General features: G+C 36.1%; 1 protein-coding gene across 6 annotated transcripts in view; it reads right to left on the bottom strand.

Annotated features, from left to right (window-relative positions):
* CBLB (Cbl proto-oncogene B) overlaps nt 1-18,504 on the bottom strand; it is a 242,330-nt gene that overhangs the window by 44,624 nt on the left and 179,202 nt on the right. For all 6 annotated transcript variants that reach the window (XM_060198429.1, XM_060198431.1, XM_060198428.1 and 3 more), the window contains 2 exons: nt 12,886-13,071; nt 10,681-11,046 (listed from right to left, as the gene is read on the bottom strand). In XM_060198429.1, coding sequence (XP_060054412.1) covers nt 10,681-11,046; nt 12,886-13,071 — 552 coding nt within the window. The remainder of the gene's footprint in view (nt 1-10,680; nt 11,047-12,885; nt 13,072-18,504) is intronic.

Raw genomic sequence — 18,504 nt, 5'->3', positions numbered from 1 at the left:
TTTATTATATTTTTAAAAATTTATTTTTATTTATTTATCATCCCTTTTGTTGCTTTTCACTGTTGTTGTAGTTATTATTGTTGTTACTGATGTCATTGTTGTTGGATAGGACAGAGAGAAATGGAGAGAGGAGGGGAAGACAGAGAGGGGGAGGGAAAATTAGACACCTGCAGATCTGCTTCACCACTTGTGAAGCGACCCTCCTGCAGGTGGGGAGCCGGGACCTCGAACCAGGATCCCTAGCAAGTCCTTGTGCTTTGCGCCACGTGTGCTTAAACAATTCATTGTATTTTAAAATTCATATAGGTAATGGTATCTATCACTATAAAACCACACCACAATTAGTAATTTATCCTAAAAAGAGCAAAATCAAGTAACCTGATTCTAATTTTTGAAACTATTAACATGCTTTAAAATACAAGTAGCACTTTCTCTTATTGTTTTAGAAACAATTACTGACAAATTATAATTAAGTAATTTTGATTGCCTCTGAAACACAATGGTGTGTCATTTCTCAGTCATTCATTTGGTACTTGGCATCTGTCAATAATTATGCTCCCTGTACTTCTGTAGAGAATCTTCAAGTTACAATGAGTCTCTTTCATGGCAAAAGACTCTTATTTCCTGATAACTGTATAGCATATGCCTGCTGTGCTTTTCACACAGTTGGCCTTAGATGAACACCAACACTCGAATGGCTTAGAAGACATTATTATTTTAAAAGATTTATGAGTATGTTTACTTATTTATAAATGAGAGAGGAAGAGAGGGAAAGAAGGTCTCCTTAATTGTAATTCCTTAGAATTCTTTTTTAAAAAAATTGTCTTAAACTGGATAGACAGCCAGAAATCAAGAGGGAAGGGGGTAATAGAGAAAGCGAGAGACAGAGAGACACCTGCAACACTGCTTCACCATTTGCAAAGCTTTTCCCCTGCAGGTTTGGACTAGGGGCTCAAATCTGGGTCCTTGAGCATTGTACCATGTGCTCTCAACCAAGTGTACCACCACCCAGTCCGTAATTCCTTATAATTCTATGATAATTGTTAGACTGAGGCTACACAAATGTTTTAAAAGCCAAAAGACTCAGTTTACCAGGCCTAAAATAACATTTATAGTTCGATTTATTTCAACTACTCATTCATATTACTTGGTAGTAGCTAGATGAGACAATTTAGCATTATGTCATTGTCAACTCTGTGATTGCACTGGCTCACATTTCATAAGGCTTGAAATGATTTTAGCTGCCACTCCCTGAGGGAGTACAAGAAACCATCACTTTTTGAGCTAAAAATAACTGTTTTATGTTTTCTGCAAATATAAAGAGGCTGTTTACTAATAGGAATAAAAAAGTTCCTTGAGGCTAGGTGGTGGTACACTCAGGGAAGTATGCACATTACCATGCATTAGGACTTGTGTCCAAGCCTCTAGTCTCCACCTGCAAAAAGGAAGTTTCATGAGTGAAGTAGTGCTGTGGTTATCTATCTCTCTATCTCCATCATCGTGTTTGACCTCTGTTTTTATCACAAAGAAATAAATCTAAGAACAAAAACAGTTCCTCAAATATATAGGCTTAATATCAACTGAAACAGATCACATTAGGTTCTATTATTTTTTTAGATAGTAAATTTTATTTTAACCCAAGTTTTAAAATTATTTTTTTAAAAATTACTTTTGAACAGTATATTTAATGGGCATATCAACATGCTAGAGAAATATTAGGTACAACTTCATATCACTCTGATGTATCTGTGCCACTAAATTTTGCCTTCTGTTTTTCTAGATCACTGTTCTAAATCTACCACAATTCCCCTGGGAATGATTTCAACTTGCATACTTTGTTACTATTCACTTTTCTGGCAAAAACTTTTATTATCTACCAAATTACAGAAAACAAGACATTCATAGCTAGTTTCAATCTATATTGCCACAGTTTGGCTTCCTCTTCCCACTGTACCTGCAATATAATCCATCCACTATTGACTTCCTAGCACTTATGCATGTTTTACAAACTCTATGATATTCCCTCCTTTCTTGTCTACAAAAGCAAAATCTTCAATATTTTAATATCTATAGTCAGTGTAACCCTCTTGCATGAAGCTTTCTTTATTCCATGTTTAACAGTTAATTCCAATTAGATTTTTTCCCCTTTTTGGGGATCCCATATTGTATTTCTAGATGCTCCTCCTATGCTTTCTCTTAATATAGGGTTATCAGAAAAGCCATATAATTTAATTTTCTACATTTTTATGCAAAAATGTGTAATGACTTTTCTGACAGCCCAATACTTTTTTGTGCATTGACATAACTTGATATAAATCCTAGGTCAATATTTTCCTTTATGTCTCAACATATCATTTAACTCAGTCTTGAAATTTGAGATGATTATTTTTCTGAAATTTATATTACTGACAATGTAAACAGAAGAAGTTTCTACCACAGAGAACTAAAGGAAAACTACTAGATGATCATTGTCCTGGGACATATGGAAAGAGGACTTCCAGGACTAAAAAATAACATGCTCTCAATGGGAATAAAGTGATAAACACTGAGAAATCTCCCCACATTACATATCTGGTTGAGAAGATTTCCTATAAGTCAGGTATTTTGTAAAAATTAATGTTTAAGTACTTGGGGCCCTAGAAATATATGGAAAACAAATACTTTGATGAGCATCTTAACACAATTAAGAACACCGATCTATGGTCCTGGGCCCCTAAGAACATACCTGAAATAGACATCCTACCATGTGTCCTAGGACCCCTATTCTCATCTGATCTATTCCCACTCTTTCGTTGCTGTCTACTAAACATTTTGTTGTACTCAATATCTTACTGCCTTTCAGCCACCAAGTTGCAGATGCTACTACGATTCCATCTTGACCTCCTCCAGAGCCCTGCCCCACTAGGGGAAGATAAAACAGGCTGGGGTTATGGATCAACCTGCCAACATCTATATCCAGCAGAGAAGCAATTATAGACGTCAGAACTTCTTTCTTCTACATACTATAAAGAATTCTGGTCCATACTCCCAGAGGGGGGAAATGATAAAGGAAGATGATTGGAGGGCTCTGGATCCCAGTTCCACCAGGACCAGAAACATTTGTCAACAGGAGTCTTTGTTTTTATACCATCATTGAAAGGGAAGAAAATTTGTAAAACACCAGAAGTCAGGCAGCACTGAGGTTATCTAAAAGTGAAGAGGGAAATAAAGGACACCCGGAAGTACCAGTAGGTATAGGTGTGATTTAGAAGGAATGTGAAGGCAGGAATGTAAAGAAAATGGGGGTGGTGGTGGTAGATAGATAAAAGTGAACCCATTATCTGTGACCTTTGGAGAACTAATGCAGTTTCCACTGGAGGGGGATGTGAGCACAGTATAAAAGTATAACATTATCTTATAATTTTACAAATCACTACTAAACCACTCATGAAAGAAGATCTATTTGTGCAAAACACCATTTTCCCCCATATCTCACACATATAATAGACACATACACCATCTCCAAAATACTGATACAAACTCTTTCAACAGCATCTGGCTGGAAGTGAACCAAGACTAAAAAGAGTTTTTTTTTTGTTTTTTCAAAAGCAGCCCTTAAGATCTAAAGAGAAGTTTAAGTCCAGTCATGTGAACCTGCCTCTCCACCAAAAAAACATAAAGCCACAAGCTCAAAAAAGAGGAATCACTCAATGTGTTTATCTAGTAACATCTTCAACTGATTATTGTACAAAGGTCACTTTAGAATATTACTTGAAGTAATATGACAAGCCTGAGATAGCTTTTTTTAAAAAAGATTTTATTTATTTATGAGAAAGATAGGAGGAGAGAGAAAGAACCAGACATTAATCACTCTGGCACATGTGCTGCCGGGGATTGAACTCAGGACCTCATGCTTGAGAGTCCAAAGCTTTATGTATCAAAGCTTTATGTGCCACCTCCTGGAACACAGTTTTTATTTTTTTTTTAATCACATAAGAAACAACAGTATTCTTAGGGGGGGTTGGGTGGGAGAGCAGGGGGTTAAGTGCACATGGCACAAAGCGCAAGGACTGGCTTAAGGATCCCCAGTTCGAGCCCCCTGGTCCCCATCTGCAAGGGGTAAGGGGGTCGCTTCACAAACAGTGAAGCAGGTCTGCAAGTGTCTGTCTTTCTATCCCCCTCTCTGTCTTCCCCTCCTCTCTCAATCTCTCTCTGTCCTATCCAACAACAATGACAATAACAATAATAACCACAAGGGCAACAAAAGGGGGGAAAAAATAGCCTCCAGGAGCAGTGGATTTGTGGTGCAGGCACTGAGCCCCAGCAATAATCCTGGAGGCAAAAAAAAAAAAAGGAAAAAAGAAAACAGCAGTATTCTTAATTTTGAGAAAATAGTGAATAAAGATTATTGGGATAAAATGTTAGTATCAGACAAGATCAGACATGTTCAGGGTGGTATGGACGTAGACCAAAATGTTAGTATCTACTGATAGGTCTAAGTAGATAAAATTCAAGTTCCCAATGAAATTTTAACAGAAATCATCTCTCCTCAGATAATTAAGATAAACCATCAATAATAAGTATCTAGCCAGCAAAAATATTAAGACTTAAAGATAGAACCTGAGAATATCCGGGAATAAAAACAATGCTGAGGAAAGAAGTCTCTTACCAATAAAACAAGATAAATAAACCTAATAATTTGTAGCTTGTGGGTTCAAGTAAAAAGCAGGCAATATTTTAGTTAGTATGACTATGCTTCGTTTGAGGGGTAAGAGGAAGAAATAAAAGTCACAAAAATTCTTACACTTCATTACAGTGGTAGAGGAGTTTTTTTTACTTTTTCTTTGCTTACAGAGCTCTCTACAATTAGCAAGTGGAATAATTACAATTTAATTTATCCTCGATTTCCTTACCATTTATCAGGTGAAACAAAATATAAAGGGCAAATGGCTTTAATGGCTGATTGGAACTAATATACAGAAGGCATACAGTGAAGAGAATGAATCTTAACTCCATTTAGTTTTACAAATTTTCCTTCTCATGTTTAGATGGAATACTACACAGCTATTAAAATGATGAAGTAATCTCCTTTGTCTCATCTTAGATGGAACTTGAGGGAATCAGGTTAAGTGAAATAAGTCAGAGAAGATAAATACAGGATGATCTCACTAAGTAGGCAGAACTTAAACAAGGAAACTAAAAATAAAGTGAAACTTGGACTATATGTGGTATATTGTAGGGAAAGAGGGGATTGGGAGGGGGTGGAGAGGGTGCTGGGATCCTGATGCTTAATGGTAGTAAAAGGACATAGGTTGGGGGTGAGAATATTTTGCACATACTTATCACGGAGATGAGAAAGTATACCTACCCATATGTCAACAAATGTACCATGAATGATTAACCCCCAATAAAATGATTTTTTAAAATAAGAAAATATCTACAGGTATTATTTACCACTGAAAGTTCAATTTTATACTTTACCAATTGACCCTTATATCTGGCTGACACTCCTCCCCTCAGTTGCCAGAAAGGAATATTTAATCCAAAGTATTATCTCTAAGGAAAATAAGCCTCAATAACAGTTATTAATACTTGATATCAAACTGTATTTTGTATATTTGAGAAAATGATGAGTTATGTGAAATAATTTACCAGTCTCCAAAATTGTTAATGGTAAATTTTCTATGGTAAAAATAAAAAATAAAAATATACACTAAAATGTAAAGGTATAATACATTGTAATATTTACTATTTTCTTAAAAATATAAATCTTTGGAGGCTGGGTGGTGGTGCACCCGGTTAAGCCACATAGTTATGAAGCACAAGAACCCACGCAAGGACCCCGGTTCAAGCCCCCCAGCTCCCCACCTGCAAGGGGGCCGTTTCACAAAGAGTGAAGCAGGGCTGCAGGTGTCTTTCTCTCTCCCTCTCTGTCTTCCCCTTCTCTCTCAGTTTCTCTCTGTCTTATCCAATAAAAAAGAAAAAAAAGTGTGTGTGTGTGGGGGGATGGACACTAGGAGCAGTGGATTCATAGTGCCTGCACTGAGCCTCAGCGATAATCCTGGAAGCAATATACATATCTTGAAAAAAAAAATCACTCTTCTTTCTCTTCATCCCCTGTTTTATGAGTATGTTATCTGCCTATTGCAAACCACTACTACTACTACTGAGTGATAACAACATGTCTGACACCAAAGAAGAAATTTCTCCTAATCGTAATTCCTTATAATTCTTTTTTTATCTAAAAAGAAAGATCATTCAGTTACTTAGTTAAAAAAATATCTTTATTTAGGAAATGCTGTTTTGTAAGACTGATGTTATCTCAGGGGTACAATTTCAAATATGTGCTTGATCCACCTCTCCACCAATGTTCCCTTTCACTACAGCACAGGGCATTGGGCACCCCGCCACTATTTTAATCTAGAAAAATGACATTTTCCCTTTGGCTAAAGTTTAGTGTCAGAAAAACATATTAAGAAATACTGCTCCTTGAGTACCAAGATATCCTTTCCTCCAAGCCTTTTTCACAACACGAGCATGTAATATTTTGTCTTTATCATCAGCTTAGATATTCTAATAATAGCAATCAACTTACTAAGTGTTTTACTAAATAAAAAGAGAAAGAAGCAGAGAAGGAAATTAATTTGGTTTTAAACTTGAAAAAAAACTGTGAAGGGACAGTTATTTTGAATTAAAAAGTGGTCCATACTCCCTGAGGGATAAAGAATAGGAAAGCTATCAGGGGAGGGGATGGGATACAGAGTTCTGGTGGTGGGAACTGTATGAAGTTGTACCCCTCTTATCCTATGTTTTTTGTCAGTGTTTCCTTTTTAGAAATTAAAAATTAAAAATTAATAAATAAATAAAATGTCATTAGTTACAATTTATTCCTGTATTCCATGTGTGGCTGTTATTTTGAGTTTAATTCCAGAACTGAGGAGCATGGGGAGATGGGGAGAGAAAATATAATCAGGTTTGCATAAGCATTTTTTTCTTTGTTATCTTTACTACTAGAAGCCTTACGTATATAAAGTGTTAACAACTGTTTGATTAAATCAGTTTGGGTTGAGCAACCGTAAAGATGTAAACTGAAAAACAAAATCCCATCCAGGATCAGAGAAACTAACAACTAAAACATTCTAAATAAACTCAGCTGTCTGTCAACTGAAGCTAGCTTTCTGAAGTCTTCCAACAATGAAATAAGTAGAGAAGTGATACATTTTCTACTTTATGTCAATTGTGAAGTATATTGTGATTTACTGACTTAACACAATTTGCCCTACAGAAAGAAGAGGAGAAGAGGAGACATAGTCCCATTTTATTGCATTCAGTACAATAACTACCTATAATTCTTAAGAATCTACTTTGGGAGTCTAATTTAAAATTAGAAAATTTCAAAGGTGGGATTTGTTTGAAATGCTGAGTTTAATTAGTTGCAACACAGAATTTACTTAAGAATATAAGAATTGCAATATCAAGGGGGTCGGGCGGTGGCGCAGTGGGTTAAGTGCACGTGGCGCAAAGAGCAGGGACCGGCATAAGGATCCCGGTTCGAGCCCCCGGCTCCCCACCTGCAGTGGAGTCGCTTCACAGGCGGTGAAGCAGGTCTGCAGGTGTCTATCTTTCTCTCCCCCTCTCTCTCTGTCTTCCACTCCTCTCTCCATTTCTCTCTGTCCTATCCAACAACAAAGCAACGTCAACAATGGCAATAATAACCACAACGAGGCTGCAACAACTAGGGCAACAAAAAAGGGGGAAAAATGGCCTCCAGGAGCGGTGGATTCATGGTGCAGGCAACCGAGCCCAGCAATAACCCTGGAGGGGAAAAAAAAAAAAAAAGAATTGCAATATCAATACACACACTATCTGAAACTAGATCTTAATTTTAATGTGGATAAGAGAGAGCTAAACAAGATTAAAATCCAGCTTTCAGTAAGCAATAAATGTTACGATTTATTCAATACACTTTGGGGGTATTTATGTGTATTGATAATCAGGACATGGGAGTTTACAACAAAAACACAGAATCTTTATAACTGAAGTTATCATTAATACCTTATACCTATAACTAGTAATAAGAAAATTTCATATCATAATCTATAGCAGAAATTCTAACCCTTTTGAAACTTCTATACAAAAGTTAGTAGACAGTATGCTAAGGAATAGAAGGGCAGGTTTATATGAGAGCTAAAAGCATATTAACATAAGAACCTAAAATAAGACATCTTCAATGAATTGTTCTAATTTTATATCTTAAGTATTTCTGATTTACACTCAGGAAATAAATTATTACCATGTCCCTAAGATATATAACTAGTCAATTTGTATTAGAAATTGTTCTAAAATGCTTCTGAGGTTCTGGACAGTGGCACATTCAGTTTAGTGTATAGATTATCAGATATAAGGACCCAGGTTCAAGCCCCTGGTCTTCATTGCAGCAAGGAAGCTTTATGAGTGGTAAAATAGCAATGCAGTTGCATGTTTCTCTCTCTCACTCTCTCTGTCTCTGTCTCTGTGTGTCTCTCTCTCTCTCATGCTACTTACCTCTCCCTTCCTTTCTCAATTAATCCTTGTCCTATCAAAATATATCTAAAAGGAGACTAAGCATGCATGAATGAAAATATAAAATAATAATAAAATAACAGAAATTCCTTCCTTCAGGATTATAGGTTACAGAAAAACATCCTTCTGAGGATGAGATCTCCATTTTCAGATATGTTGTAAAAATGCTATTTTACAATTGTTTTCTCTTTCATTTACTTCGTATGGAGATGACCGTGGAGATCCTAGTATTTCTAACAGATGAGAGACTGAAGGTACTAACACCATTCCTCCCCTTAATTCTGAATTCCATTTTAGGTAAGATGCTTCCTGTGCTGCCTATTTTAGATACATACCACCAGGCCAAAGTTGGGAGTGAGAATACTGCATCGGCTCCTAACAAAGAAAATGTACCCGTGTGCCAACAACTTGCACTATAAGCCATTAATCCTCCACTAAAGTGATAGAAAAAAAGTATACTGATGAGATTAAATACTATTATTCAAAATTTTATTATTACTCTACCTTCACTTACATACATACACAGGTTTTGTATAATGGTCATGGGTCACATTTAAAGTTTCCTAAATGTATTATAGGATGATAAATAAAATTGCCAACTGCAAGTCACTATTTTGAAGGAACAGATTATAGAACTAAAATAATAATTAAGAACAACAGAAAGGAGATCAATGTAACACTAACGTCTTAAAAAAGATGCAGAGTCAGTTTCAGTTGAGGGGATGTGTCACCAATGTGAAAACACTTAGCAGCAAAATAAATGGCACTGCAAAGCCATACTAAGAGTTCTTGGTACAATGATTTCTTCTGCTGCTTCTCTGCTTCTCTGTATGACTGAATTGTTTCTTAGAAATGTAAATGATAGTGGTAATATCCTTTAAGCCAGAACTCAACATATCTGAGAGTAACTTAGTTTTACAGCAAAAGAGTTGTGTTTTCTTTTTTTCTTTTTCTTTTTTTTGGTGAAACTGAATAGGCCTGGGTATTTCAATGAAAGTTTGTTTTACTAGGTTTTCCTAAAGTGCACTGACCTAAGAAACCATTCCAGAAATAGATTTGTTAACTATAATCATACAACTTTTTTTTTTGCAAATTAGAAATAACTGGGAGAATAAATATTAGTACTGATTATTTTTTAGTATTTTATTTATTTTAAATAGAGAGAGGTAGAAGAAAAGATAGTTTAGATAGATAGAGAAGGTAAATAAATAGACAGACAGACAGACTGACAGACAGCTATAGATACAGTGCTGGCTTATGGTGGTACTGGGAATGGTACTGATTTCCCAGCTAAGTTATTATCAGAAAGAATTTTTGGCAGATGAAAGAAATGAGAGATAGAACTCTAGTAAACTGTCTATAGTGTTTCTACATTTAAATTAAACCATTCTGGGAGTCGGGCTGTAGCGCAGCGGGTTAAGCGCAAGTGGCGCAAAGCACAAGCACGGGCATAAGGATCCCGGTTCGAGCCCCGACTCCCCACCTGCAGGGGAGTCGCTTCACAAGCGGTGAAGCAGGTCTGCAGGTGTCTATCTTTCTCTCCCCCTCTCTGTCTTCACCTCCTCTCTCCATTTCTCTCTGTTCTATCCAACAACAATGACAGCAATGATAACTACAACAATAAAACAACAAGGGCAACAAAAGGGAATAAATAAAAAAAAGATAAACCATTCCATAGAACCTTCTTCCTGACTTTTTAAAAAATTATCTTTATTTATTGGATAGAGATAAGCAGAAATTGAGAGAATAGAGAGGGGGAGATAGAGAGAAAAAGACAGAGAGAGTCAGAGAAACACCTGCAGCTCTGCTTCACCATTTGTAAAGCTTTCCCTCTGCAGGTGGGGGCCGGAGGGCTTGAACCTGGGTCCTTGTGCACTGTGACATGTACACTCAAGCAGGTGAGCCACCAGCTGGCCCCCTGACTTATTTTATGTTCAAGTTTTAATGAACTTCTGATTATTTATAATTTAGAATTAAAGAACTGTAGGGAAGTGGCACGGGAGGGGGGTCTATTGGGTTGTTCAAAAAGTCATGATGCATTTTCACACAGAAAAACAGAAAAATATATCATGAATATCACTTCTTTATAGTAAGTGTCTGTGAACAAACTGTTTTACCTCTGTTTTGCATGTTTCTTACCTTGGCTCCTTCTAAAGGCAAATCATGGCGTCTATGTTTCCGCATAAGCACAGGTTCTGAGACCATTCTACTGTGCCTTCCGTTTACATTGGAACTTGCTGTGATTCCAGGCTTTGGAGAGCCCTCCCCTAGGAGTCTACATCCCACCGACTGATTAGTTCCAAACACATCTCGAGGACACCAGGCTTCAAGAGGCATTGGCTGGTCCCGAGAAGGCACACTTTCCACATGATGCAAAGGACGACTCAGTCTATTTTCTGGAGGGATTGGTGGAGGACTCTCAGGAGGAGGGGGAGGTGGATCTCTTAAGGGAGGAGGTGGTGCTGGGAGTGGTTTATCTTGTTTTCTCACCATGCAAGGAGAAGACTAGAGAGATAAAACAAAGATAAAATTTTAAAGTTGTAGTTCTATGCACAGAAATTATTTCCTCATTTAAATGGAACCTTTAAATTCCTACCTCATCTTGTAACAAGATTCAATTAATTATCATATATAAATAAAGAAAAAATATACATAAATTTCATTGAATTTTTTGTAGAAAATTATAATGTGTAAAGTCAAACATTGGAATTATATAATCTATACAGAGCAAATTAGCAGTATATCATACTTATAAAATTATTTTGACAAGTTCTATTACTATAATAGCAAGTCAATTAATTTATTTGCATTTTTCTATGATCTGAAATAGAGAAGGAATCCAGCAAAATCGTTGTTCTTATTTTGTAGATCAATCTAATTTGTTGTATCTATATTAAGACTGAAACTTGGTTTTGTTACTTTTGTGTCTGCCACTGCAGCAAAGAACAATCAGAGGAAAACTCGCTCTGGTTCTTTCTTTTTACTGGTTAATACAACAAAGTGAAAAATCACAGAGAATACAGCATCAATAATTCCAGGCATTATCTGGATTTTATGAATACTTAAAGTGAACCAACCAAGCTTATTCTTCTGTGAATATATGAATGTACAGGCTCCTGAAATGATCCTATGCTCCTTTCACAGTTTATATTTTTAACCAAGTCCATGTAATAACAGAATTGCACTTTTCTTTAGAAACTATCACAGTAAGAAGTATTTGTGTTTACATAGTTCTGACTAAACATACACTACATAAAAAGCATAACACTACATAACTACTGCATAATATACTAAAAACCAAGACAATTGTCATGTTAAAAATTCAAATACTACTAAATTACTGTGCTTTCAGCTAATTTTTTTTATTTTTGCATCCAGGGTCATTGCTGGGGCTCTATGACAGCACTAGGAATCCACTGCTCCGGTAGGCCATTTTTATCACTTTTGTTGCCCTTGTTGTTGTTGGATATCGAGAGAGAATGGGGGCAGAGAGGGGGAGAGAAACACAGACCCCTGCATACCTGCTTCACCACTTGTGAAGAGGGCCCCCCCCCATCACCCCCACAGGTGGGGAGCTAAGGTCTGTGCGCTTCACGCCAGGTGCGCTTAACTCACTGTGCTACTGCCTGGCCCTCTCTTTCAGCCAATCAATTCTAGCCATAAAACATATAACCAAATGGAATGGACTTTTAAAAAGGTAGTATAAATAATGAAACAAAGTGTTACAGAAGTTAGGGGAAAAAAATCCACACAACATTAAAACAAAATATGAGTTTATACAGTTAGAATTACGTCCTTATTGTTAAACAGTAATGTAGTTAACTTTGCAAATGGAGTAATTCTTGGGGTCAGGCAGTGGCACACCCGCTAAGTGTACATTTTACAGTATGCAAATACAGTAATTCTTTGTAATTAGTCTCTTTGGGTATATAAAGTACATTTAACTCCTTCCTTAGTCACCTTAAAACTTGGGTGATAATTTATCACTCCTTAAAGCCTTATGCAAATACAGTAGAGTCACATTTTTCTTGTCATGCACTACGAAATCTTTTATAAGAGCATACAATTTATTTTAATACAACCATGACCTTTCAAACCCATTTTACAAAATAACTATACTTATTCTGCTAGTTATTTTAGCTAATCAGGAGTCTAATCTGCTATCCTACATACTTCTGTAACTTCTATAGTAATAATGTAAGAACGATGATAATGGTCTCATAAATGAGAAGTTCATCACAGCTGTTCATAAGCAATAGTGAGCACAAAAAAGGGAAAGAGTCAAACCAGTTAACAACGACCACATAAAAAAGCATGAGAGTGTTTCTAATAAGACTGATTTACCTTTGGTGAACCAGTTGGACTGCCACAGGGAGATCGAACTATGCCTTTGTGAATGAGATCCAAGCGTGGAGGCACTGGTGGCAGGCTGAGGTGTGGGATCTGGAGTGGGTTGGGATGTGGCTTTCTTCTCTGTGCCAGAGGCGAGGACCCTGGTGAGGTGACTGGGGAATTCTGCCTTTCAGTGCACTAGAACAGAAATAAAAAATAAACGTTTTATTTGGTGGTGGAGAAGGGCCAGGTGGTGGCACACTAGGCAGCCTAGACGTTACAAAGCACAAGGATCCAGTTTCAAGTCCCTGATCCCCAATTGCAAAGGGAAAACTTCACTACTAGTAAGGTAGTGTAGGTGCCTCTCTTTTCTCTTTCCATCTTTTCTCCCTCTATTGCTAGCCAATAAATAAAATTAATTAAAAAGAATTTTTAGAAGATATCTGCCACTGAACATTTGTTAAACGTAGTTTACACTGATTAGTGGTTGGAAATAACTCACACTATAAATTAAGGATAAAAAGAATAGATACATTTCTCCTATATAGTGCAGACAGGTTCTAGGGGGAAAAAAAGTACAAATGAATAGTTTAAATATTCAAATGCAGCATTCTTATAGAAGTCTATTTATATTTTATGAGGAAACTAGCAAAATGCAGTCCAATAATGCACACTGCTGTTAGAATTTTCTTGGTCTCTGACATATGTATGTAGTACATGCAAAAACTAGAAATGATTTTGTTCCCTGTGACACCTCATCACAGACCCCTGCAAGCGTCAACCCGGCTTTGACCTAGCACGTTATGATTGGGCCCTCCTCAATCGCTATCGAACAGGCCATGGCCGGTGCGCCGCTATGTTCCATCGCTGGGGAGCCAGAGACGACCCGAACTGCCCCTGCGGCTCCAGACAGACTATGACCCACATAGTCAACGACTGCCACCTCTCCAGATTCAAAGGAGGTCTCGAAACTTTACATCAGGCTCAACCTGACGCTGTTGACTGGCTACGGAAGAAGGGCAAACGCTAGAAGAATGGTATAGTTTACTCAAGTTACACTAAAGGGAGAGGGAGAGAGAGAGAACTAAGGAAGTCCACAGAAGTCAGTATTTTCCTTAAAATAAAATCTTACTACTTCTATATTACTAGAAGATTATCAGCTTGTCCATTAGATTAAAAAAGCATCAAAAAGTCATTAGTGTGTACTATGATTTATAGCATTATGTATTTTTTCCTAATATTTTAGAAGCTTTCTTTTTTTACTGCCACAATTTCATTGCTCTTTGGTATACAAAATAAATTGGTGACAAAGTCTCACTAAACTAAGCAGTATTGGGGCTGGGTGGTGGCACACCTGGTTGAGCACACATGCTACAATATGCAAGGACCTAGGTTCAAGTCACTTGCAAGGGGGAAAGCTTTGTAAACGGTGAAGCAGTGTTGCAGATGTCTCTCTGTCTCTCTATATATGTATCACCCCTTTCCCTCTCAATTTCTGGCTGTCTTTATCTAATAAATAAATCAAAGATTAAAAAAATAAATTAAGCAATATTTGTTTTGAGAGCACAGGCCCACATTTCAAGGCCAGGTTTAGTAGCTACTAAGAAAGCTAGGCTTAATTTTTATACTTTCCTAAGTTAATCAGTCATTATTTGATAAAGATCCATTTTCAAATACTCCTACATATATAGAGTTTTAAGGTGATGAAGTCATGTTCCTGTCAGCGTTACTCTCCTTTTTAAGAGTCATCATTGAAAAAAATGTTGAGAGTTTAACTCAAACTCTAGTAACAGTGAGTTAGCCTTTCTTTTTCCGAGAGAACAGATTTGTGTTATCCACAACCACATTTAGTTTCATTGTGTAAGAGTTCTCTAGTTATTAATTCTATGATTTGACTGATATTTTGCTCATGGCCACCATGGATATAAGTATTTAATCAGTTACACCAAAGGCTCAGTCTATCGATATACTAGTCATAATTGATGATGACCTAATTACTGCTCTGAATTATTTGTTGTCAATTACTTGTAGTCACTCTTTTTTCTTCTCTTTCATATTATATTCTTTGCTAAAATCACATGCAGTCCACACTTAAGAACTGAGAACTTACCGTCCTTCTTTTAAATACTTTTAAAAAATGATTCTGAGTGGCTCAGCAGAAGCTTCTAAAATAAGTCAGAAATACCTAAATCATGAAAATGTCAAGTTTCTGTCTCTCAATCAGTGCCAAGTAACATAAAATTATTCAACAAATTTAGATAAGTTTCTATGACAACTTTAAGAACATTTTCTTTTTAGGAATTTTATGGTTCTTTTTTTTATATCTCTTCCCTTATGGAAAGAGAAAATAAATTCAACTGTTATTAAATTCAAGAGACATAAGTAGGAATTTCACATTCATAAACTAATTTTATTTATTTATTCAGGCTCAACCTGACGCTGTTGACTGGCTACAGAAGAAGGGCAAACACTAGAAGAAGAAGAATTTATTTATTTATCATTTTTATTGGGGAGTTATAGTAGAGTTGTTGTCAGATAGGTACAATGCCTTATCTCCCCATTAAAGTTCTCTGCAGAATAACCTCACACACAAAAAAGGTCCATTACCACACAACAGAATACCAAGATTCTCTTCCCCCTCCTTCCCCAGAGTTTTTTGCTTTAGTGCAATAAACCAAACCCAATCCAATTTTCACTTTGTAATTTCTCACTGTCTTTATTTAAGTTCTACCTACAAATGATGTCACTCACTATCTGACCCTTCTCCTTTCAGCTTCTCTCACTTAACATCATGTCTTCAACCCAAATGAGGCATAAACTAATCTCAATGCAGTCAGTGACTCTTAACAAAGTAACAATAATACTTCAAATTATTTGGGTTTTACGTGGTTATAAATTTAAACCTTACAATGATCCAAAAATAATAAACAAAACACACACAAAAAATCTGATGTGAAGCTATGTACATCAGAGAACTGTTAACACTTCAAATTTTTTTGTGTGTGTTTTTCTATGGGACATGTGATAAAAGGAACTATTAAGGAAAAACAACAACAAAGACCAAACAAACCTAATCCTCTAGGCTCAGGTGTAGTTAATGCTTTTAGAGATATCTGCTAGAAAGATGTTCATAACATTTATAATTATTTTTTCTAGATAAGACCTCTCACTGCCAGGCCAAAGTAATAGCAACAAAATCAAATATCCAGAACTATACAATTAGAGCTAAAATCTTAAATTGCATCAACTATCAAAGAGAAATGCCTCTTGGCCTATATACTATTAGTTATACAAAACTCTAGAAGATAATTTAATACAAATTTCCTTTTTTACCTTGATGTTTTTAATGCATAAGTAAGAGAAAAAAGTAGCTTATAAGTAGAAACAGGTTATTTTAAAATCATGGAAAAATAAACTATCAGAGTTCAGAAAGTAGAATATGAACATAGCATTAATTATAAAACTTATTGTATAGGGGGAGTTGGGCTGTAGCGCAGTGGATTAAGCGCAGGTGGCGCAAAGCACAAGGACCAGCATAAGGATCCTGGTTCAAACCCCGGCTCCCCACCTGCAGGGGAGTCGCTTCACAGGCGGTGAAGCAGGTCTGCAGGTGTCTATCTTTCTCTCCTCCTCTCTGTCTTCCCCTCCTCTCTCCATTTCTCTCTGTCCTATCCAACAACGATCACAACAACAATAATAACTACAACAATAAAACAACATGGGCAACAAAAGGGAATAAATAAATAAAATAAATATTTTAAAAAAACTTATTGTATAATAAAATACAGAAATTCATTTATACAAAAGTAACTGCAAAGGTTGGGAACACAGAGTACTGTCATTTCAAGTTATAGACTAGTTGATTTGCATAATTCCATTCTTTGATCTTGATTTTAGATAATTATAACTTTTTTCTAGTATTTCTTTTGCTTTCAAATTTTGAGTACCAATTTTTTTCTTTCAAAATACACAGTCAGCTTCCTTGATTCCAGGTGTATTATATTACTGTTTTAGCATATCTGACTAAATAACTTAGACTGCTTTAATTCTTGTAGTTGATGAATGTTTTAAACAAATTAAATAACTGAAGCTCTAATAATTTAAAGATTATCTTTGATTATTTTATGTCTACAGATTCACCATGTTTTAGCAGTCAATTTACTTCATACAATGAGTTAGTGCTACTCTTCTAAACTAAATTATGGAATTCTTTAGCACTTAGAATAGGATGCTAATGGTTACCATGATGAATAGAGAAATCCAAATGTGCAATTTTAACAGAAAGTGCTGAGAGAAAAGGTCCAAAAAGTAAAGTAGCCAAAGACCTATTTCACAATTCTCGACAATTATTAATAATAATTAGGGACCCATTCTATTTTAGTCACTCTTCATTTTATCAACACCTTCTAGAGAGTGATTTTATAAAAGCCCTAATAAGAGCTATTATTATGGAAATGGTAAAACATTTGGGAAGAATCTTCAAACTCAGTAAGGCTGTTCTATTATTAAAAACAGGACAAGAGAAACCCTCTCCTATTACTACAATAAGATAAAAAGTTCTGACAATAACAGAGATAATAAAATTCTCTAATACGGGGAGTTGGGCAGTAGTGCAGCGGGTTAAGCACATGTGGTGCAAAGTGTTAATGGACCGGCATAAGGATCCCAGTTTGAGCCCCCAGCTTCCCACCTGCAGAGCAGTCGCTTGACAGGCAGTAAAGCAGGTCTGTCTATCTTTCTCTCCCCACCTCTGTCTTCCCCTCCTCTCTCCATTTCTCTCTGTCCTATCCAACAACAATAACTACAACAATAAAACAAGGGTAACAAAAGGAAATAAATAAATAAATATTAAAAAAGAAAAGTTTAAAAAAATTCTATAATACTTCTTACAAGATTTTTACTAAATGAATTTTCATACCTGAACAAAGCAGATACAAGTATAATAAAAAATGATGTGAAGGATTCCAAGAGCGTTAACATTTCTCTAAAGGCTTCTAAAGTAATGGAGGGTATGGGTAAATCTTTCATCACATAAAGTATAATTATAAGTATATTTTACTTTTATTAATTTGTAAACATAACAAAAATAAAATCTATTTAAATTAAGAGACTATCATTTAGAAGGTAAAGTTACAAAAAGTGACATACCATGGGACCAGGCAGTGGTGCACCGGGCTAAGGGCACAAGGACACAGGTTCAAGCCACTGGTCCCCTCCTCCAGTGGGAAAGCTTTATGAGTGGTGAAGCAGGGCTGCAGGTGTCTCTGTCTCTTTCCCTCTCTCTCTCTTCTCCTTCCCTCTCAATTTCTCTGTCTATCCAGTAATAAGTAAGTAAATAAATAATAGTAAATCAAATAAATAGCTTATTTATTGCATAGAAAAACTGAGAATAAAGGGGGAAATAGGGAGGGCGAGAGAAAGACAGCTGCAACAATGCTTTACCACTTTCCCTCTTCAGGCAGAAGCAAGAGGCTTGAACCTTGCTCCTTGAGTACCGTAACATGTATGTTCTACTGGATATGCTACCTGCTGCCTTGCCCCAGGAAAATCTTAAAAAAAAAAATCCATATATTTCTTAATGAGAGAAATGCATAAACATAGAGAACCAAAGCATCCTTCTGGTATATGTGA

The sequence above is a fragment of the Erinaceus europaeus genome, chromosome 9 (assembly GCF_950295315.1).
Source record: "Erinaceus europaeus chromosome 9, mEriEur2.1, whole genome shotgun sequence".
Lineage (NCBI taxonomy): Eukaryota > Metazoa > Chordata > Mammalia > Eulipotyphla > Erinaceidae > Erinaceus > Erinaceus europaeus.
This window is presented reverse-complemented; position numbering and strand designations above follow the sequence as displayed.